The sequence below is a fragment of the Aspergillus aculeatus genome (genome assembly GCF_001890905.1).
Source record: "Aspergillus aculeatus ATCC 16872 unplaced genomic scaffold ASPACscaffold_17, whole genome shotgun sequence".
Lineage (NCBI taxonomy): Eukaryota > Fungi > Ascomycota > Eurotiomycetes > Eurotiales > Aspergillaceae > Aspergillus > Aspergillus aculeatus.
Window position 1 is genome coordinate 696,813 of NW_017962992.1, and position 21,205 is coordinate 718,017.

At 50.1% G+C, this 21,205-nt stretch overlaps 7 protein-coding genes across 7 annotated transcripts in view; 2 read left to right on the forward strand and 5 right to left on the reverse strand.

Moving 5' to 3' along the window:
• Positions 1-4,006: 4,006 nt before the first annotated feature.
• Positions 4,007-4,531, reverse strand: ASPACDRAFT_47087 (uncharacterized protein; the record flags this gene model as incomplete). The annotated part of the gene is made up of 1 exon (XM_020201899.1): positions 4,007-4,531. The coding sequence occupies one exon, from the start codon at positions 4,529-4,531 to the stop codon at positions 4,007-4,009; it is 525 nt and encodes a 174-aa protein (XP_020052659.1).
• Positions 4,532-6,331: 1,800 nt separating this feature from the next.
• On the forward strand, positions 6,332-7,935 carry ASPACDRAFT_54671 (polysaccharide lyase family 1 protein; the record flags this gene model as incomplete). Its single annotated transcript, XM_020202909.1, has 6 exons — positions 6,332-6,531; positions 6,711-6,854; positions 6,910-7,035; positions 7,084-7,180; positions 7,297-7,530; positions 7,597-7,935. 6 exons carry the CDS (start codon positions 6,332-6,334, stop codon positions 7,933-7,935), a joined length of 1,140 nt encoding a protein of 379 aa, XP_020052660.1.
• A 53-nt stretch (positions 7,936-7,988) lies between these two features.
• Positions 7,989-8,636, reverse strand: ASPACDRAFT_47089 (uncharacterized protein; the record flags this gene model as incomplete). Its single annotated transcript, XM_020201900.1, has 3 exons — positions 7,989-8,022; positions 8,114-8,493; positions 8,559-8,636. The coding sequence occupies 3 exons, from the start codon at positions 8,634-8,636 to the stop codon at positions 7,989-7,991; spliced, it is 492 nt and encodes a 163-aa protein (XP_020052661.1).
• Positions 8,637-8,829: 193 nt separating this feature from the next.
• ASPACDRAFT_47090 (NmrA-like family protein) lies at positions 8,830-9,300 on the forward strand (the record flags this gene model as incomplete). Its single annotated transcript, XM_020201901.1, has 1 exon — positions 8,830-9,300. The coding sequence occupies one exon, from the start codon at positions 8,830-8,832 to the stop codon at positions 9,298-9,300; it is 471 nt and encodes a 156-aa protein (XP_020052662.1).
• Positions 9,301-10,236: 936 nt separating this feature from the next.
• Positions 10,237-11,964, reverse strand: ASPACDRAFT_125874 (S8 family peptidase). The gene is made up of 4 exons (XM_020196862.1): positions 11,754-11,964; positions 11,500-11,682; positions 11,103-11,433; positions 10,237-11,035 (listed from the first exon to the last, which is right to left on the reverse strand). Exons 1-4 carry the CDS (start codon positions 11,762-11,764, stop codon positions 10,433-10,435), a joined length of 1,128 nt encoding a protein of 375 aa, XP_020052663.1. The 5' UTR covers positions 11,765-11,964; the 3' UTR covers positions 10,237-10,432.
• Positions 11,965-14,497: 2,533 nt separating this feature from the next.
• On the reverse strand, positions 14,498-16,231 carry ASPACDRAFT_1859553 (uncharacterized protein; the record flags this gene model as incomplete). The annotated part of the gene is made up of 3 exons (XM_020197679.1): positions 16,037-16,231; positions 15,772-16,005; positions 14,498-14,701 (listed from the first exon to the last, which is right to left on the reverse strand). Exons 1-3 carry the CDS (start codon positions 16,073-16,075, stop codon positions 14,498-14,500), a joined length of 477 nt encoding a protein of 158 aa, XP_020052664.1. The 5' UTR covers positions 16,076-16,231.
• Positions 16,232-19,143: 2,912 nt separating this feature from the next.
• ASPACDRAFT_1883062 (caspase family protein) overlaps positions 19,144-21,205 on the reverse strand; it is a 3,870-nt gene continuing 1,808 nt past the window's right edge. The window contains exons 2-4 of the mRNA XM_020198309.1: positions 19,734-20,765; positions 19,504-19,692; positions 19,144-19,425 (exon numbers count right to left, since the gene is read on the reverse strand). Coding sequence (XP_020052665.1) covers positions 19,186-19,425; positions 19,504-19,692; positions 19,734-20,765 — 1,461 coding nt within the window. The 3' untranslated portion in view covers positions 19,144-19,185. The remainder of the gene's footprint in view (positions 19,426-19,503; positions 19,693-19,733; positions 20,766-21,205) is intronic.

Here is a 21,205-nt window from a genome sequence, read left to right on the forward strand (position 1 = left end):
GTAGTTACACTGCTACAATTAAGTTATTGACGGACGACTTTGCTATCAATCGATATAACTCAGTACTATGATGAAGAAGGGTCGCAGGGAAAGGAGAACTCAGTTATGACGCGGAACGTGTCAGTACAGTACTGTGTGGTATTGCGAAAGCTGCCTCATGGGCCAGCTGTTATGCGGGGAAGCATACCACGAAGCGGCTGGGCATTCCCTATGCACGTCAACTGGACAGGCTCCTTGCTCGCTTGATCGATCCGGGTCGCAGCAACCCGCATGCGACAGGCACGCCTCAATCAATGCCCGAAGCCTGGATTTGTCGCAGGGATCTCGAGCACTGGGGATAGTATGATTGGACGAAATAACAAATACCGTGGTGAAGGTAGAAATCTGTCAGGAGTCGTTCATACATACCTGAAAACTATTGAGTATTTCCCGGATCCGGTACTTATACTATGCTGGGGGTGAAGAGCTATTCCAGATATACAGGTTAAACTACTGGACTCGATACTCAGTAGCCATATACTCGCTATATCTCATACCACGAGCAGCAGGTCTTTGACCTACCCACCGTCTCCACGTTCTCGCCCAAAACGTGTCCTGATTCCCGGGCTTTATGTTGATTTGGGTGCGGCAAATGTCTTCGTCTGGAGGGAACCCCTCACATAGCCGTGAATCATGCACATCAGGAGACATGCGATCATATGTAAGGTCAAAGCATGGCAGACGATCACCTAGGTCTATCGCTTCCAAGTTACGCTACACAAGCTCATGCAGCACGAATATGGTACCTCTACACACTCAGGAGGCGCTTACTTAGAAGTTATATCCTGCGCCTGTATGCTGCTGGCCTTGTGCCCCCAAAAAGTGGGGTTACCTCAATGCCTGAACGCCTCCGTCGGCAACATTTGGCAGGAATTCAGATCAGTGGTGTGTTAACATAGAAGTTTCAAGTTCATATCATGTCTAAATTTTAGGAGTCTTGGGCGGGAACCCTACAGTGCAGGTGAATGTCACCTCGCGCGCAGATGTTTTCTTTTTGTTTTTCTCGAAAGTGATGGGCGAAACACGCACTAAACTACATTGGTACGCCTTCTGGTAATTTTGACGATGACTTGTGTATATGATTGTAACAATTATTGTAATCTATGTACATGACTCGGGTCGCACCGTATTGTGCGATTCGCTTCTACAAGTGGATATTCGTCTTCATAACCTTCAAAATTCTTGCAAAGGATCATGCATACGCTCGATGTAAGCGATAGATGAGAACGTGAGATTCTCCCAAGACAGGCAAACTGGATATGCACTCGTGTAAATCCAATAAAACAGAAAGATGCTTGCAGCAGATTGTGGGTCACTGTTGAAGCACATTCACACCATCTTCGGCTTCATACATGTTTACTGGCTGGACTTCATCCACAGCTACCCAAAGTCATGCTGCACAGCAGATGATCCGTCACCCTAAAGGTCTTCCCTGTCTATTTCCGTCAATTCGACAATGACCCACTTGCCATCCTCGTTTGCGTAACGGTAGCGTTCCGTCAAGAGGTCTCCGGCCTTGAGGCTGGTCACCTTCACGGCCGAGTCCCCTTCCTCTCTGATTTCCTTGTAGGTCACATGGCTGTTGGGGCGGCTCCAATGGTTCATATAGAATCGATTGCTGAAACCCTCCTGATTGAGGTCCTGGGTCTTGTAGCGGATATTGGGGAGACATACGCCTTGACGGCTTCGATGTCTTGGCTGTTGAAGGCTTCGGCGTACTCTTCGAACAGGGCTTTGAAGGGTGGATGAGACATGGTCGATTGATGGTGATGATGATAGAGAGGTCGCGGGGTCTTGGGGTGGCAAGATAGTGAATTATGACGGTGTAAACAGGAATTTCTTGGCAAGAGGTCTTTTAAGGTAGAGAGAAAGCTGGACACTCCTTCGCATATGCGGGGCTTTTTTCCCATGTTATATACTGATCGCAGATAGTTGCCACCGCTACATTGACGTAAGAAGATAGATAGGAGAATATACCAGTTCTAGAAGCTGCGGAATGGAAGGACAGCTCAGCATGCCGATCTACACACTACGTAAGGTTGGAGTACAAGGCGAGCTGAGCTTTACTCCACAACCAAAGCAGTGTCCCCTGTTCCCAGGAAATATTGCCGATGATCAAGATCACAGATTTGCGATCGTAAGGCATCAGCCAACCACAAAAGTACAGTATCTACTATGGGGGTCAGCATGTCACGGAGTACGAACTAGTGTCTCCACTTGCACCTCATGTTTTGGTTCTCAACCTTCAATACACCCGAATGTCTAGATGCACTAACCTCTATCGGCTGATCTGGTGGAAATAGTGGAATATCAATTGCTTGTTCTAGGTTAGTGTGAACTTTCATAGGAACCAAATCCTGTGATTACCATACTCTGTATGCTCATGCGGGAGCCTGTTTTCAATCGAAACGGATACAGCCACGTGTGATAGCCTCTCTGCATGTATGTACAGCTGTGGGATGTCCAATTACGCCTCTTAAGCTTGCGCCATCACATCCACTACTTGTCTGATCATTTGAAATTCTAAATCCCTGCCTGAGACAAGGAGGGCATATTTCTTCTCCTGGACGGGCCTTACTCTTCACCCACCGCGGCAGCTCCACCCCTGGTGGCACGGAAAGACCATATCTCCACCACACTCGTGCAAACATCGGTTTGAGCTCCAACCAGGGCGGATTCCGCCTAGGGCAATTAGGCTTTCCCAGCGAGAACGGATGGAATGCGATTTGGCTGTCGCTGTGGAACCGCTCCTCACCTCACCACCTCCCCGGCGCAAACTCTTCCGGGCTGTGAAGCTGCGCGGCGCACGATAACTCACCAATGGAGAAATTGAAACACATATGTCATGAGGTACAAAGTGCCTAGCCACCATGGCTCGCCCACGAGACACTTGCCACCGCAGCCCATCGGGGATTGTCAGACACAGCCGCATGTCTTCGTTCAATACCGCATCCAGATATGGACCAACTGCAGCCTTGTAGCAGTGATGTCGCTTTCGACTTGAATATCGCCCTCATCCCCTCCACCAAGGTGCCAAGCACCTCACGTTCCTGAAGAAGATGATTCATCACCCCCGTGATAAGTGTTTCAACAGATTCGCTGCCCGCCGCAACTATCGACATTGCGTTTACCTCCATCTTCTCTTGTGTTATTGCCTCCGATGCTATCATTGTGCCTACTAGGTCTGTTCTCTTTCCAAATCAACGGTTAGCAACCCGCTCCGCGACCTTCTCCTCAGTAATCCTCAACACCTCCATCACAAGCTCGAGGGCCTCAACTTCAAGGCATCGCATAGCACATGATCTTTTCTCATATGAAGTATCTATCGCGGATAGTGACCACCAGAGCGTTCTGTACCACAGCTTAGCCCAGCTGTGTGCCAACCTGGCGTAGATAGGATGAAATGGGTTTGTCATACACCTAATCTAATAAGAATTTGAAAGTGGCTCTCATGCTTAATTATCTTATACCAGTGGGCCTGTTCGGTAAGAGGTCTTTGGAGCAGATCTCGTGAGTTGAATGCGTTCTTTACCAAGACAGTAAGCTCTTAAGATAGAGGAATATCATATTAACAAATTGTCGATGTTTGATCGTTGTGTGTTGTAGCTTATGACTTAAGCTTGCTGACGTTCATATCCAGCTCGACATGAGTTGGGGCTCTAAGCAGAGTTTGAAAGGGTGCGGAGCGTCTTGCATGGGATTGTGAGGTAATAATATATTCCCAATTGGGGACTCATGTCTCACTCCAGATAACATCAGCCCAGGCTCAGGTTCGCAGCGTATGGGTGATGACATTGGCCTCGTTCCATAGCGATACAAGCCTGCAGCTACTGGGCTAATTTGTGGTTTACAAAAACAGTGACTGAGTATGACTATAGTGATTTTATTCAATGATGTATAATATGGCATATTTCAAATCATGCCTACGTACCTACGGAGGGCGATCGAGAACTAAGATGTACAGCCTTCAGGGCGCTGGTTGACCATTCAGCCCTAGCTGCGCCATCCGAGTTTCATTAATGCGGGACATCAACCGTAGTGCTTCGGCGATAATCGGTCCTGGAACCCTTTCCGCAGAGAGGACAATCTCCTCTGGTCCATCGGGCTCAGGCCGAGCACGTTGATAGCGGAACCGGAACGTGGACTGGTGGAGCCTGCACGGGGCATCGGGGACTGCTGGATCGCTGGAGCCACGGTCAATCGCCCCAAAAGAGGGCTTCGCATTCCCGAAGCTTGACCCCATGTCCATCTGGCACTGACCCAGTCGCGAGACCACGTCCTCTTCATTTATTTCCACATGTCCAAGCACGATGACCGTGCTGTAGCCAGCATGGCCGGTGTTGTTGATGGAGTGTATCACCGGTACTGTCCAATGTTTCCCGTGAATGTCGAAGATCCTGAGCGTCGTGCTGACTTTTTTGATGGTGCAATCCGTGTCTACAGCCCCCCACAATGCCAGGGCAATCGCGTCTAGGCAAGTCATGGGTGCCATGGTCTTGATTTGTCACAATAATTCGAGAGTCTCAAAGAGTGGGAAGGATGAGTGGGGACACTGATTCTCTTACCGGGGTGCAATTTCGCACTTTATACCATCGCATTGCGGGATATCCACCGCTGTAGATAGCGAGATTCAACATCAAATGTCTTGATCGTTTGCTCTGGAGGCTGCGAGAATCTATATTAAGTGGATATCACCAGAGAAATGTCCTTTTAGCGTAATACTCAACTATATCACAATGCTCATTGTTCGTTAGGGCGGCGCTCAAAGCAAATTGATGCCGAGTTTCGTCACAAGCAACCGGCAATACGACTATGCATATCTTTATTCATCGTCTTGAAAGCTATCTTAGCGACGTTCTTCTGTTGATCCCATGTTTTAAAAAAAAATTTATGAGTGTAGCCACACTCTCCGTGAAAACGTGCGCTATGTCTTTGCCAGGTCAATTGATAGGTAAGGTCTAAGCACCAGTTTATCCTTTACGATCCGCCTCTCTTTGACCCCAAACTCTAGGTAGACTATCGACTTTGCTGTATCTCCAGATTCACCTTGAGCACGGTGTGAATGGGGAGGTTCAATAATAAACTGCGTCAATCACATAGGCACTGGATGAAGGCTCCCAGGTTTAATGCACAGCCATTGGCTGCAGCGACAGCGACTGATGACATGGACTCGCTAGGTACTGCGAGCATTCATAGCTTACAGAATAGTGTGGAGTCGATGAAGGAAGCCTTTAGAGTCGTTGCTAAACTGACGCTGTAATCTTTCCTTTTATCTTATCTCCGTTTTGTAAGTAATACTATGCCTTCGAGATTCGATGGCACGAATAGGAAATTCTTTAAGCAGACAGGCTAGATAACAGGCAGAAAAAAAATGGATAAAAGTGGGCATATACAGAACGGTCTACCGACGGAAATAAGATCACTGTGCTTTTACTATCTATAGTTATAAGTGACTGGACTGGTACTCACAAAACCAATGGCGCTATTAAGCATTCTCATAAGTTCTTACCCGATGTGCTTATCTCTGTCGCAATATCATATCGGACCATGCAATGGTTAATAAACTGTGTTATATGCATCAGTCTTCCGGTTCTTTGATTTCAGAATGCAACCAGTGAAGGTGATGACACTGGGTCTATTTTTGTTGCCACATGAGCCCACGATAAATTTCGCAACCAAGATGAAATAGTCGCAATCGAGTATTAATGATTATTTTACACTCAAAAAAAAATGACACCTTTCTAGACTACTTGGCAGTCAACCCATCCTCCCCCCTTATACTGAAGCATACTATAGCCCCACGGACAAATCTCCGCAAACGGCGGAAATGATGAGACAAACCCTCCGTCAATCAGTCTTTTAGGAGCACCGCCCAGACATTTTAGTCTAATGCAATTTGACAAGGCACTAGTAATTAGGCTCTTGGGGCACGCCCCGCTTCTCTTCATGCTCTCTTGCTTCCTAGTGGGTGCACTGACACCTTGGCCCCCAGCCGGCAGATTCAGCACACGGGAAGTACTCCGCACAGGACGGGAAACTTTGTGGCGTGCCTCCATCAATCACCGCTGAGGAACTTCACCACATGGTTTCCAATTTACGGATATTCACTAATCCACCATTCTCTAGTCACTTGTCACCGGCCCCACTACTCTTCATGGCTAGTAGTTGCTTTAGATGCTACTATCCAAAGAATCCCTATATTGATTCGGTGGAGTTGGAAAAGACATATAAAGGAGTTATACTCTGCGGGTTGAAGGTAGAGCACGGCCAGACAGTATCAATAACCTGCAATATGGCTTTGACCACGATTCTCAGTCTTTTAGCCGTTGCGGCCCAGCTCGCCACAGCTGTGAGTGTTTCTGGTGCGGCAGAGGGCTTTGCAAAGGGCGTCACTGGTGGTGGTAGTGCGACTGCAGTTTATCCTACCACGACTGATGAGCTGGTCTCGTACCTTGGTGACTCTTCGGCGCGAGTGATCGTTCTTCAGCAAACGTAAGTGCAATCTACCTAGCCCTAATCATTTACCACTGAGATTCGTGATGTCGGAGTGTGATCGCACCTGATTGGCCCCTCGGCCCACCGCCCGCGAGGGCATGGGATAGTACCACCCCAGATTGATGGACTCGTCTATCCTCACATCTATCAATAAAATTATGACCTAACCGACATAGCTTTGACTTCACTGGCACCGAAGGTACCACTACGGCCACTGGATGTGCTCCATGGGGAACTGCATCGGCCTGTCAGGTCGCAATTAACCAGAACGACTGGTGCACGAACTACGAGCCGGATGCTCCCTCCGTCTCCGTGACATAGTACGTGTCTATCTTCTGGCCAACCTAAATCCCTCAAATGCTGACAATACGATAGCGACAACGCTGGTGTGTTGGGTATTACTGTCGCATCGGACAAGACCCTTATCGGCGTTGGATCCACCGGTATCATCAAGGGCAAGGGTCTCCGCATTGTCAGCGGTGCCAGCAACATTATCATTCAGTCAGTCTCGATCGTCTACGGCTGAAGCCTTCTTCTAACTTGTACTAGGAACGTCGCAATCACAGATATTAACGAGAAATACGTCTGGGGTGGTGATGCCATCACCCTCGACGACGCCGATATGGTCTGGATCGACCATGTCACGGTGCGCCCCCCGCAGCCCCGTCTTAGTCTTCCCTTCAACCGAGCTCTATTTGTGCTATTTGAGCCTGCCGAGTGAAGATACAATCATCTCTTCCAGCATAGCTAACAGGCAAGTAGACCGCCCGCATCGGCCGCCAGCATGTCGTCCTCGGCACCAGCGCCGACAACCGCGTCACCATCTCCAACTCGTACTTCGACGGTGTCACTAGCTACAGCGCAACGTGTGACGGCTACGCATACTGGGGTTTATATTTCGACGGCTCGTCTGATCTGGTAACTCTTCAGAAGAACTATATCTATCATTTCAGCGGCCGGAGCCCGAAGGTCCAGGGCAACACCCTTCTGCACGCCGTAAGCGAAGCTATACCCCGACGGAGTATCATTTGAATTAGAAGTCAACTAACAATCGGTGACTAGGTCAACAACTACTGGTACGACTCCGACGGCCACTCGTTTGAGATTGGCAGTGGGGGTTACGTGCTGGCGGAAGGCAACGTCTTCCAGAACATCGACACTCCCGTCGAATCTCCGGTGTCGGGTCAGCTGTTCACCTCCCCCGACTCGACGACCAACGCAGTCTGCTCGACCTACCTTGGCCGCGCGTGCCAGATCAACGGGTTCGGAAGCTCGGGCACCTTCTCGCAGTCTGACACCGCTTTCTTGGTTGACTTTGAAGGCAAGAACATCGCGACCGCGTCGGCGTACACGGCAATCCAGACTACCGTGCCGAGTGGCGCGGGACAGGGTAATCTCTGAGCTGTTAGCCAGGCTCGACCTATGCCTTACCCTGCCTGATAGCAAAGTAGCACTTAAGAGGCTATGCAACGGGGAGCAGCAAGATAGCTAGCTAGGAATAGTATATATGCATATCTTACACACCTGCCTGGGATGAATAAAAAAGCATATGCATGACCAATAATCAAATCCTACATACAGCACAGCCTTCTTCCTCACAGCCGACACGCGACAGTAACACGAAGCTCTAACCGGAACATCGGCCGTCGCGAGGGCAATATCCCGCGCCGACTGAATAAACACCGCCTCTTCAGTTTTCCCCTGGCGCGTAAAGCACTCATACAATCCATGCAACCCCCACGCGTTGTTCAGCTTCGCTCTGCGCCGCGGATTGTCCTTGGAAAATCCTAGATCCTCCCGGAACAAGTCTTCCGCCTCTCTCACCCAATCCTGCTCCAACAGCAGACCACCCAAGGCATGGCGCACGGGTTGCATCCACGGCGGCGGGTCGGAGTAGGGCAACGCATCCTCGCGGCGGATGGTTTCCCGAAGCGCCGCAAACGCCGCCTCGTAATTCCCCTTGCGTTATTCCAGCTCCCCTGTCAGCATCGCCGAGGCAACGCTCAGAACATCCACCTGTTTACATGGGATGCTGTTTTATCGGCACTCCGGGACTTCAGCGCGCGCCGCTTCGAACTCTCTTTGCGCGAGCTCCGCTTCATTCGATGGGCCGGACTTCATGAGGGTCGCGCTCCGAGCACTCAAAGAGGCCGGGGTAGAGTTTGTCGTCTTCCCAAGCAGTTTCATTATCTTGACCGACATTGATGAGGTAGACCTTCCGACATCATTTTCTTGGAGCATGCCCAGGTGGAGATCGCGCTGGAGAAAATCTATGGGAGCTCTGGTTACGTGACGATGCGGCCTGCATTCTACGCCAGTAACCTTCTGCACGAGAAGCAGGCCATCCTACAGGTACAAGTCAGGCTGCCCAACCCCGATGCCACGTTCGACTTTATCTCATCTGAGGACATTGGCCATGTGGCGGGGACCATCCTGGTCAATGACGCCCAAGAACGTATCATGCGGCTCCTTGGGCCCGAAAGGATGACGTTGAAGGAAGCGGTAAGAATAGTGGGCCAGGCGCTGGACAAGGAAGTCCAAGTCACTATCCTTACTCGGGGAGAGGCTGCCGCGCAGATGGAGGCCGCCAGCATGCCGTCCGCTATGAACCAGTGGCACCTTCATAACGTGATCGATCGCGCTGTATCGTATCTGGAAAGTCCCGAGGCGCTTGTCGCACGCGAAACCATTCTGAAGTATGCCCAGCATTCTCTGCAGCGCTTGCAGCAGTGGGTAGAGAGCCAGCTGACCAAGTTCCGGGATTGATTTTCCGGGGCTCGGTAAAGCTTCTAGCCAAGGTGGAATGCATGGTGTGCCCCCTGTACAGAACAAACAGCCAGTCGCTCCGACCCGACTTTCATGTTAGATAAAGTATATATACTTGCAGAGGTTTATCAGTAAATACATACACGTATTGACCTGCTTCTAATAGAACGTACAGTACAGTATAGTATGTAAACTAGATCTCAAAAGTCTTCCTAGGATACCTAGATAAATTCTAGACCCTCAGATCTATCACGCGGTAGTGCAACATGGGCTCTTAGGTTATAGTACAATACTATAGTGTACAGAGACTAGGTATAACAACACCAATAAGTCACTCATGCACAGAATAAGGACACAAAAGACCCGGATTCTCCACACACGGCGCCCGTCACTTGTCCTCAACCTCTCGACGCAGGCTGCGCGTGTCCACGCGCAAGAATGGTTCCTCCACCATCGCACTCTTCCCAACCAGGTCGAGAGGTCTCCTTTGCGCGGTCTGGGTATAATGCTTCACATGCCTCTTAGCACTGGCATCGCCTTGATTCTATGGCTTTCGTATTTCTTCATCAATCTCATCTCCTAAGGGAAATGAAGGGCAGATATTTTCTTGCCCTAAATGGGACAAGTACTACGGAGTTAAGGGGAAGCCGCAGCCGCACCACGGAACCATATACTTACTACATGTATGGCCACGTCAGCCCTGCAATGTCTTCCAAGATCACCTGTTCTGTTGCTCTGGTCAGGCAAATGCAGGATCCCTGCAAGTTGTATTCTAAAGCTCTTTCTCGATGTTGGTGACCTTTTACCATGAATGTGGATGCTCTTTCATAAACGAGGGGGGAATGCTAATATGTGTTCTTGTGGGTGAGAGCAGGGATATTGCTGGTGCTGTGACTACGCATCGCTCGGGCTTTGTGTGGACGGTGCGCTTGGTCACCTATGCACGCGATGGGTAGTTTGCTAAGAATTGGTCGTTGGAGCTGTGATACAAACGGGCTTCGTTCGGGATCGGAGGGCGGGGCAGTCTTGGATGATGATGAGGTGCAAGCTTATTGCGTCGATTTATTTCAAACAAGCTTTCAACTACATATATAAACACTTTGCTTGTGCACATCGCAGCTTCCAGAACCTTTTAGCCCGCGCGCTCCATAGCACGATGAAGGCTCTCCCGCACGTACGCGCGGTTCCTCTCTCTCGTGTTATCCATATGCCGCTCTGGCATTAGTTGCAACGGCGAGACGCATTGAAACGGCCCTGCCCGTTTGGACATAGATCGGAAAATAGCAGTCATGCCCGCGAGGGAGCTCACGTCGGCCACGCGCTCGATTGTGGCGTTATCCTCATGCCGGCTAACGTCGATGATACGAGTCGTCAGTCTAGCGGCAATGGCTGTGGTCATAGAGGTGCCACTTTCGCACTTAGTGGAGTCAGCGGGATGCGTGAGAGCTTCTCCCAGAATCGCGAAATTATCTGCACGTTCGCGGGGCTCGGGGTTGAAGGATGATGCCTGGTCCCGGGAGTTGGTCGAGAAGATGCACATAGTCTTGAAACTGTGGCGGGCTGGGAAGGCGACGCGACCCCGATTGCCCCAGTTTGAGGCGGCGGCGAAGATCAGCGTTCCTGCGTTGCTAGCTTTGTTGACTGCTCGCTGTAATTCAGGGGAGTGTCTAGCAAAGCCAGCGGAGATGCTGATAATGTCAACTCGACGCTTGGGCTCGATTGCCCATGCAATGACCTGATTAGAGGCGTTAGGATCTGCAGCGTGGGGAAGGAATGGAAATAGGGCCAGGGGAAGGACGGACCTTAGCCATAAGGCGCGGCCCTTGTTCGATATCTGCGTCCTTTGTGTCGAAGATTCTTGCGATGTATAATTCCGCGTTGTCACACGCACCGGCAGCGAGAGTGGCAGACAGGGTACCATGCCATGTATTGTCACGCATGGTGAGTCTGTTGTCGATCAAGTCCTTATACTCGACCACATTCAATCGGGATCGGTACGTTGGATGAAGGCCGGTGTCGATTATCGCTATCCTGACTGGTTGATATCTTCCTCGTAGGGTCGAGGGACATTGCATGGTTCTAATCAAATCGTCTAGCTCATTGAACCAGTCTTCCGACTCACGCGTGTCTTGGCTATTGGTATCAGACTATCAGCACCGTATCTCCTAAAAGTCTCTTTCAATTGGGAGTTAAAATCACCCTGAGGAAAATACACCATCTGTTTCTAGGCTTCGAGCTGGATGGCTTGACTGTAGCCGGTTCTGAGATAAATGAGTAGCGTTTCGGACATTTGAATCATCGCAGTTGGACAGCGGATGTATGGTGGCTTTTGGAAGTGACTCTTCAAGCTCCTCTCGTGCACCGGAGAGGCACCGTACAGGACTATGCACTTGTTAAGCAAATGCGAAGACAGCAGATGAAAGAATTGCTAGCCCACTGGGACAGTGACATACATTCTGGACATACTTCGCCCGGGAGCCATCAGACCCACAGTACACCGAAAGAATTTCAAGAATAAAGAAGGCACTGATCCACTACGGAATCAACAAGCCGTAGCAATAAGCTTTGCAGATGGTTGTAGAATGATGATTGCTAGCATAGGATCCCTGAGCAACATGAACTGCTTGGGCGGCAGGGTTGTCGTGAAATCACTGGTTAAAGACCTCTCAAGATTATTCTCGCTCATCACTGTCTCGGGGGAAATCGGCTTTTTTATAATGCTCTTTTGCGCTTCGGGGGTGGACAGACAGGTGAAACAGGGCTGGCCCTCAACTTTCCTCTGATTTGAGGTGTCAACTTAGTACGCAAGGCTTCCATGTAAGCACTTGCGCGCGTCAGGGTGTTAATTCTTGCGCGGGGATTGGTGTGCCTTGGCGCCGAACCCCTGCAGCTGCATGAGCCTGAACAAATCTGGTTGTTACGCGCCTTCTTAAGAACTAATCAGCAGGACTAATAAGTCTGGCGTCTAGGTCGAGAGTACCATTCTCTGATTGCTTCTCTGAACCTTCGGGCAATACCATGCTGGAAATCATGTCAACTTCTCAACACGTAGGGCGTCGGAACCGGATTACATCGCAATATCCCGCGACAATTCATCACATCAATATTTGCGTTTTGAATGACGTTTTATCACCGCGAAACATCTAGCCAGGTGTAGTCGACCCAAAATCACATCAACTAGTTGGAACTAATCATCTTATCGATAAAGATCAAATGAAGCCGACATACAATATAGAGCACCTTAGATCTCATTCTCGGGCAGCACCACTTTGTGGGTTCAAAATGCAGCAGAAACATAGATGCAGCAGACGGGTCTGAAGATAGAAAGGACGCGGCAGTCATGTGCTCTCCTTGTGAGGAACCATTTGGCGTGGCATTTGGCGTCCACCGCTCCTCCTGTGCGTATGAAGAGACTGTGGAACGGGGCTTTGTTGGGATAGCTTGCTCCGTTACTGGGAGCATTAGGTCCAGACGGGGCATGTGCTATGCCCTAGGGTTGAAATACGGCCCGATGGTTAGTGTACTGTACCATCGTCAAAGCAAGACCGGTCGTGGAGTCTGCTCTAATATGTTGTACTTTCGACATGATTATCGGCGGAATAGGTGAAGGATTTGATGTTACTCATAGAGTTTGCTCTAATTGAAGTGTGGAATTCGAGATGTTTCGCAGCGCTGGGTGACCTGAATATTGGTCCCATTCTTCTACCAAAGCAACTTGATACTCGGTTTAACCCCTGACACATCTCTTTTGGCACTTCATACAGGAAAGAGTCTTTCTGGGTTGAAGATACATAGTTCGAAAACATGCTTCCCTCGCAGTAAAATGTGCCCAAAGGTTCTGCTCATATCCTTGGAAAATCACGCCTGGGTGATCGCACCGCCATATTTCTTCGCCAGTCTGCAGGAGTATCTCTTAACGTAGAACTCCTTCGCTTCGAAGGAACGTTCCGTAATGCTCAAGTTCGTCGCTCGAAAATCGGCAGATGTTGCGGGAGCCGACTGCATCTTGGATCTAATTCACTCCATCAGATCGGCTTTAGCAATGTGCATGTAAGTCATAGACTACCTCTTTAAAAGAGTGATTGGCGGCCTGAAAAAAATGGTAATAGCAAGCCCAGGTAGTGATGTAACCTTCATGCCGAAGTTGGAGGTTATGTTTCGACATGAAGTCGTCTGGCGTCAACGCTTGCCCATCGAACCAATACAGTTTTTTGTCGGAACACTGCACAATTGACTGGATCCCCATGAAGTTTTTCAGGCCACTGCGGGTGAAAAACATGGTGACAGAAGAGAGACTTCGTCTTTCGTTTATTTTTTTCTTTTGGAAGGGATGAAAGGGGCAGTTGTCGCTGGCGTTGCAGTAGGTTCTACCTAAGACAAGTTGGAACGGAATTCATTGATTTGTTCTCGAGAACACGCTCGGTATTTATAGCCTCGCACCGAGAAGATGGATGGCATGAACCGCTACAATGACGCAGTTGTGGTTCGCCTCCACCTTCTTATTTTTATTCTTATTTTTATTTTGCACAACGGGCCACTTCAGCTTAGTGTTCGGATCGCGTAGGATTTTCCCCACTTCAGCTCCCCACGCAGGGGGCTGTGAGGTTGCCAGGAGAGAGCACTTATCGGCGGGTATCCAGCTCCGTTTATCTGCTCATCTCCAGCCCACGAGTATCAACATAGCTGGCTGCCTTCGGAACATAAGTAGAGGGCGCTAGCAATTATTTATTAGTGCCCTAATTTACCTAGACTGCTTTTTCTGTAGAGTGGGGTATAAAGCTCTTTTGTAACTACTAGCGATAAGTTGTGATATACCCGGCAGATCTAGTAATATATTAGGTCTTCTGGCATACCAGCAGTATCTAGATGTTCTTTTGACAATAGATATTGCTCCAAATATCTCCAATCGAGGTTATCTTATACTCATCTGTTTTGAGAGGTTTTCAGGGCCTGAAATAATGGTTCACTACCCAGATTTATTAGTACATGTCCAGTAGAGCCTTGGACCTCAAAGTTCGCAGCTTTCGCGCCAGTAGCAATTATTAGCTGCCGCTGTTGACAGGGATAACCATTGTTATAAGCCCTACAATGTTCCTACTGATCTACAACTTGAGACACTCGTCTAGTCATCGTACTTGAGCTCCTAGGCAAAGGCTGGCATCATGACTCATTATTCGGATTCTCCAATTAAACAATATCATACAAGACCCCGGCCGAAGGACCGCAAAGTGATCACTGTCTCAGAATCCTCGTGGCGCAGCTCTCGCACCTGATCCCGCGCCAGCGTATGGGCAGGATTGAGGATATTCTTGATCTGCCGCCCGTTGAACTTGATCTCTGCTAGACTGTCAAATTGTGCGTCCGTGAACCCCGTACTCTGATCCAGGAACTGCACGCAGACCTGTTGGCGGAAGACGGAGCCCAAGTCCGGGTATTATAGGGAGATGTGGATCCGGGAGTCGAAAGCCGGGTCGATGTTTTCTGCCCTGTTGCTGGTGAGGAAGAGGAGGCCCTACGAGGGAATCAACCAAAAGTGGTCCAGGGTGCGGCCAGAGAGCGGGGCGACAGTGGAAGGGGAAGGTCGTTTATTTGAGTTGCGTACCTCATAATATTCCAGTTTGCGCAGATCGAAAAAAACTCGTTCCGCGTTAGATCAGAGGTTGTGCGCGCTTCCAGGAACACGTCGGCCTCATCAATGAGAAGGACCGCTCCCCACTGGGGAACGATTTCCAGAACTTCCTCCAAGGTAGACTTCACTTTTTCAGCGCTCGTGCCAAGATCGCCTGCATTAAGTATATAAAGGGGCGCCTTCATGACTTCCGCGATGCTTTCCGCCGTCAAGGTTTTGCTAACCCCCGGCGGATCGCTGAGTAGGATATTGACGCCTTAGTCTTTGCCGCGCACCACGTCGTCGAATTAATCCAGGGACTGTGCCTTAACGACTGCCAGGCCGTTCAAGGTCTTGCTGCCCGTGGGGCAAGACTAACAACTCTCGCTGCGGAAGAAGACCTGGCGATACTTCCTCACTGACTATGGCGGTCATTCCAGACAATGTCCTCAACATAGTCAACAAGGAAGGATCGCCCGGTCTTCTTCCGCAGCGAGTAACCCATGAAAATTGGCGTAGCCAGCAGTCGATGCTCATCAGTAAAGGTTTTGTCTGAGATTTACTTCTCGTTTCCACTGTGAAACGACCTTCAGCTGTGCTTGTGATACCCGACCGCGTCGATTACACTCCGGCCGGGGCCTTTGAATTGTCTGTAGTGACACCCCTTGTACGTTTCCCAGTTTTGGCCCCGCATGACGAGGTGACTCCGCATGGCCTCGGGGTCAGCGTGCTTCTTTAGGGGAAATACCGACAGCTTGTCAATGGCCATTGTGTCTTGGAAGGGGCAATGTTGAAGTTCTGATACCGCATATAGTACTCCTCGCCGTGATAGTCGACATAGCCCGCCTTAGTGTCCACGGGACCGTCGAGCCATGAGTCCAGGAGTCGACGCACTTGTACGCGCGCGGCCATCCTTCCTGCGTCGAGAGCAGAATAATATGCGGGCTGAGGAGGGTCCAGAGGAGGTCGTGGGTGATGACGCCGTTCTTCAAGCAATCGGCGCCGCGCGCCAAGATATCGCCCACCTCCCTTGTTAAGGTGCGATGGAGGATGTCCAGGTAGGGTCGAACGGCAGGATCTTGCTCGCTTTCACAAGTCTGGCAGCATTGGTCTCATCACCTGACGAACGACAAAGGGGAACGAGAAGTTGACGTGTTCCAGAGTCATGGTGAATCCGGGGTAATCCGCGATGACGGGGCTTAGGGCTTTCTTGACCGCTTCATAACGGAGGGTAATCGAGTGGACCTGCAGCTATTCACCTTCCTCCTTGGTCCAGCGCACCACCATGGCATACCGGCCAGAGGAGTCCGAGTCGGCCTTTTCGACGGTGAGGGACAGGTCTTTCGACTTTTCAATCGTCCATACCCCGTCCTCTTCGGCACGGTAGAGGTTCCACATATCGCTGGGTTCGTCTACTGATGTTCTTGCCGATGCAGCGTCCCCTGTGGCTCAATAGTAGCGACTCCGGGAGATGATGTTAGTGGCTTGGTTCAGTAGAAGAGGTAGATACCTGTGAACTCTGGCGAGGTAAGTTGTTCATTATCGCCATGTGGCATGGGAGAAAATGTAGTAGGTAGGTCCGTGGTCGTCATCTTGATTTGCCAGGATTGAATTCGAAGCTACCACACATTCACGGAAGAGGAAGTTTGCAGACAGATCTCTTCCTCTTATGTAGAGATCACAGAAGCGCGTCTCCGCTGGGTGACTTATCGTTTGACACATATTTGAGACATATTTATCCGGTGGCAGGCATTCAACCATCCTTGCGGAGGCTCTTTGTCCCACCCCATTTTTTCTGCTTGTCAATTCAGCCTTAGTGAGCTGCTTTTTGCATGTCGCGGCGGCCCATCTCAAAACTTACTATCGATGAAGCGTTTCCCGTTTGGTAATGTGGCGTTGAGGTCCACGATGCCAGTGGGAGCCGTTGAAAGAGGCTGGGCAAATGTTCGATGGCTGTGGCTGAGACAAAATCGGATTATGTGCGCACCAGGCTGAGAATCGAGAATGCCTTCCTGTTCTTCGCGTCCATTTGCATTTCATGGCCAAAGGTCAGTGAAAAGCAAAACGACGGGGAGGAATTCCGCCTTTCTAGATTGGCTCGCATGCTCAGGGGCCCTGGCAGTACATCGGATATAGGGCAAGTAATACGTGGTAGTTTTTGGTAAGTCGCAAGTTAGGTACCCTTCCACCTAGCCAAGGTAGTACGTAGCTGGGTCACTCATATAGACACAGGATTTGTCTGTCCCCATGTAATCATCAGCTCAAAATGGTCATCGATGGGAAAGCTCAATCCGATCGAACTCACTCCCAGCCATAGACCAAGCCTCCTGCCGCTGCGCCACAGATTCGGCTAGAAAGTGGATTCGTGGCGTTACGCCCGACTGCACTAAGCGAAACTATTGAGTTGTGGCTGCTGTGCTGTATTTTGGCACACTGTGACTCATTTTGTTCATTGAGAACCACGGGTAATTCGGTTCGGGGCCTAGACACAAACAGTGGGTTTTCTCTAATCGAGGGAAACGACTGACGCGGCCGAAAGTCTGATCGTGGGATAGACTGGTTGGTGCCCAAAGCCTTACTTCATGCTGCTGTTTGATCTAATCTACTCAGGAATTCAATGGCAACGGCAGGCTCAGCTACGGACCTACTATGTTAACACGCCCAGAAGAGCTGGGACAATCTCTGCAGCTGTCAGCCGCGGGGCGACCAACCGCGGGGTTGCATTATTGCAGCTTCGGGTGACAGTCTTGAGACCCACCTATACCACCTATACTAACGCAATCTGAGTACTTATTGTTCTGGTTGGAAAGTATGCCACACATGGATGCAAGTGCAGCATTAACTCGTTGCTTTCCGGATGTTCCGATCCGCGCTTCCATTCACAGTTAGACTTCTGCAATTTGCAAGCCACGAGCGAGACTAAGTTGTCCAGCCCTATCGGAAGTCCTCATACTAGAACGAAGTGACATACAACGCTCTGCATGGAGCGGAAGAGTGGCAGTCAAGTGGCTCAGATTACGCATCAAAACAAGTCCACTACATGATCAAATCACTTTCGCCAATTCTAATTCATTCATCGGCTAGTAGAGGTCAAAACTTCTATCCCAATACTTCCACGCGGAGCTCACCCTCTTTATAATCTGCAAGCAGCAGACCAATCGTGTCTCTAAAGTAACGAAAGAGAGCTTACTAGGTAGGTACCTAGTACCTAAACACCCTACATAATATTATACAGTACGTACAATACATACTAAGGGTCTGCTGGACGGGGCTTCAGCCAGCCACCCGAGTGCACCCTGCCAGCCCCACGCCAAACGGCGTCCAGGCAGATTTCAGGACTGCCTGGGGTGCAGAGGATGTGGAAGGCGTTGTTAAATGGCTAACTGAGGTGACGTGTTGGGCGGCAGTTGGAGACCATTGATCGTTCTCTATTAGAACAACGTGCGTTAGACCATCGCAGAATCTTTACATGATACCAGTAAATGTCAGCAAGCAGCTCAAGGTATAATTAAATACACGATTCACTTGCAGGATTCATGGGGTACATTGCACCGGGCAGATCAATTTCGAGCATTGAGCATCGAAGAATGCGATCTCCCTTTTTATCAGCAAGTCCGAAGTCCTGGAATCTAACAGGCAGCGGCTTTCTCAATGCGTAGTGGTTGTATCGGCCCTGTACTCTGATCAAGAGAGAACGATCTTCTTCTAGCGGCCGAGGTTGGTAGTTGTTGGATGAATGGATACAATGCCAGTTTTGCCGGGACAAACAAAAGTGCTTGTACGAATCGAGGACAATAAGCAGGATCAAAACCCTAGAATGTTTCCGGTGGACAGAATAACATAATTTCCGGAATTATTCACTATAGTTACTTGAGGTCTTGTAGCAGTTATCCTTCTCATCGAGGTGATATTCATATAACCCGGATGGATGTGAACCCATGATAGTACATACATTCGTTACACGAAAGGTCAACAGAATCAGCATCAACTCGTGCGTTATTCGACGCATCCATAAGCAGTAAGTAGGTTTGTCTAAGCGCGGGAGCACTTTTCTATGAAATATGCAGCAAATGCTGGACCCCTCACCTCGGCCGCGTTTAGATAGTTCCTTCCAGATAGCCTAGGATACACCATCTTCACGCCCCCGGGCAACAAGCAGAGCCTTATAGGCTCGGATCCTTCTGTGCCTTCTTCAATGACAATCAGCACTGCTGGTTGTATTGACCACTGAGATTGCCAACCGAAACTGAAGCGATCATCATGATACACGATGATCCCTACTGCGTCGAGTACTCTTTAACGTGCAGGTCCGGCTCATTCCGGAAGTAAGCCGTCGCCCCAATCGGAATGCGATCGTTTTCGATATACAAAGTCGGTGTCGTCGTCGCACCCACCAACACGGTGATGACCCCGAACCCATCCCGGCGGGTCCAGAGCGGGAAAACGGCTGTGGGGGGTTTCAGCTGACCCGGGACTGCGGCGGGCAGCGTCTTCCGCGTTGCGGGGGGCGTGAATGTCTTCATTCATGCGATAATCAGATAATGAGTTCCGGTACACTTGATCGAAAGCTGAACGAACGGAGGATAAAGACTTACTGCGGTGGAGATATCAATGCCAACGCCCGTGGTTGAGACGTTCAAGCCGGCCTCGGTCCACAGACGCGATGGCCGGTATGGGGAGACCACAACGGTGATGGGTTCGGTGTGCTCATTGATCACCCATACGCAAGCGGGAACTCCCCTGATGGACCGAAGAGCTTGACCGAAGATGCCCTTGCGGACTCTCTGTTAGACTACGCCAGTGCAAAGAGCGGAGGCAAACTCACCCTTGACTCTGGGTGGAGATGTGGCGGCAGAGCTGGGAGTTCTTGTTCATCACTAAGCATTGAAGGTCTGCCATTGAGAGAGGTCTGGCTTGTACTGTGAGCCGAATGATGCTGAACCTCCTGAGAAGTAGTGTGGAGAGATAGTGATCCATTTTGTGCAAGCACAGTCAGCGGGAAATGAATAATATCGTAGGCAGTTTGGCTGGGCTCGGCGTCCTCCATGAGATCTCTCCGCTCGCCTTGACACAGCCTATATATGATGCGTTCGAAGTTTGAGGTAGCAGTCCGATGAGGGCCGACTTGATAATCAGTGATCGGCCGCAGATCCACGGGAGTGCTGGTGATAAAAAAGAGCAGGTGCTCATCGATAGGAGAAGCTCGTGGTACATCGGCCGGCCAGGAGATTTTCAGACCCTCGAGAACACCAAATGGTGTTTTGCGAATCCAGTGACAACGCCCAGAAGGAAGCTCAATTCCAAACGGACTGGATCGAGATATCAAGGATATCTTTCCTTGAGCATTGATGTGGAGTACGGTGACATAGGTCGTAGTCATGCCGTCATTCCGAAGAGCTATGTATATCCTCCGGCCTTCGTATAGCTCATCGCACCCTGCTCCGGCGAGGCTTCTTGTAGGCTGATGATTCTCAACCAGCCCGACTTTGACGTCTACTTGATGATTCAGAAGGTCATCAGGGCTATTGTTGCGCAGACCCAGGAGACGCTGAGCACAGGCGAAACGATCAGCCTCTGCTAGAACTGCCTGGTAGGCACAGTCCATCTGTGTGGGATTCTCCGAGTTGAGGTAGCGAGTTGTAAGAGATAATCCTTGCTTAGACTCAATACCGATAAAGCTATCTCTGTGATAAATCGATAACAGAGGAGTGCCTGGTTCGTTCTCGCCGGCAAGCCGAAGAAAGCGTGACTTCTGAACCTTGTCACTAAGTGACTCCAACAGAGAGGGTGGTACCGAAATTGGCCACCGATATGGTGCACTCTCTTGCAAAAAGGCTAGAGCCCCTTCCCGTGGAACCTGTTGCGTTGGAGTCGAACTTGGATAGTGCAATTGCACCAAAGCTTGAAAGGCTTGAACGTTGATAACCTCACACACAGCTATTTGCTGTTCCTCCGTGAACCGCTCCGAAGTCAGGCGCGTCACGGCATACACATCACCTTCTGATACACCAGCGACAAAACCAGCCTGGAGCACGGGTAAACCATTCTCAATCTTCAGGTGGATGGCTTCTGAATTGACCTCGTCAAGTGAAAAGTGGATGCGCGTATGCGGACCCTCCACCCGCGGATGCTGGGTCGGAAACTGTGCCTGGACCAATTCCTGGACTCGTAAGATGCTTGTTCTCCAAGACAGTTGATGACCGTGCGCCTCAGTCAGAAATTGAGCAAGCGCCGAGGTAAAAGACCCCATCCACCTCCCATCTTCGCCTCGAACTTCCCATGCTGTTTCGGAAGGAG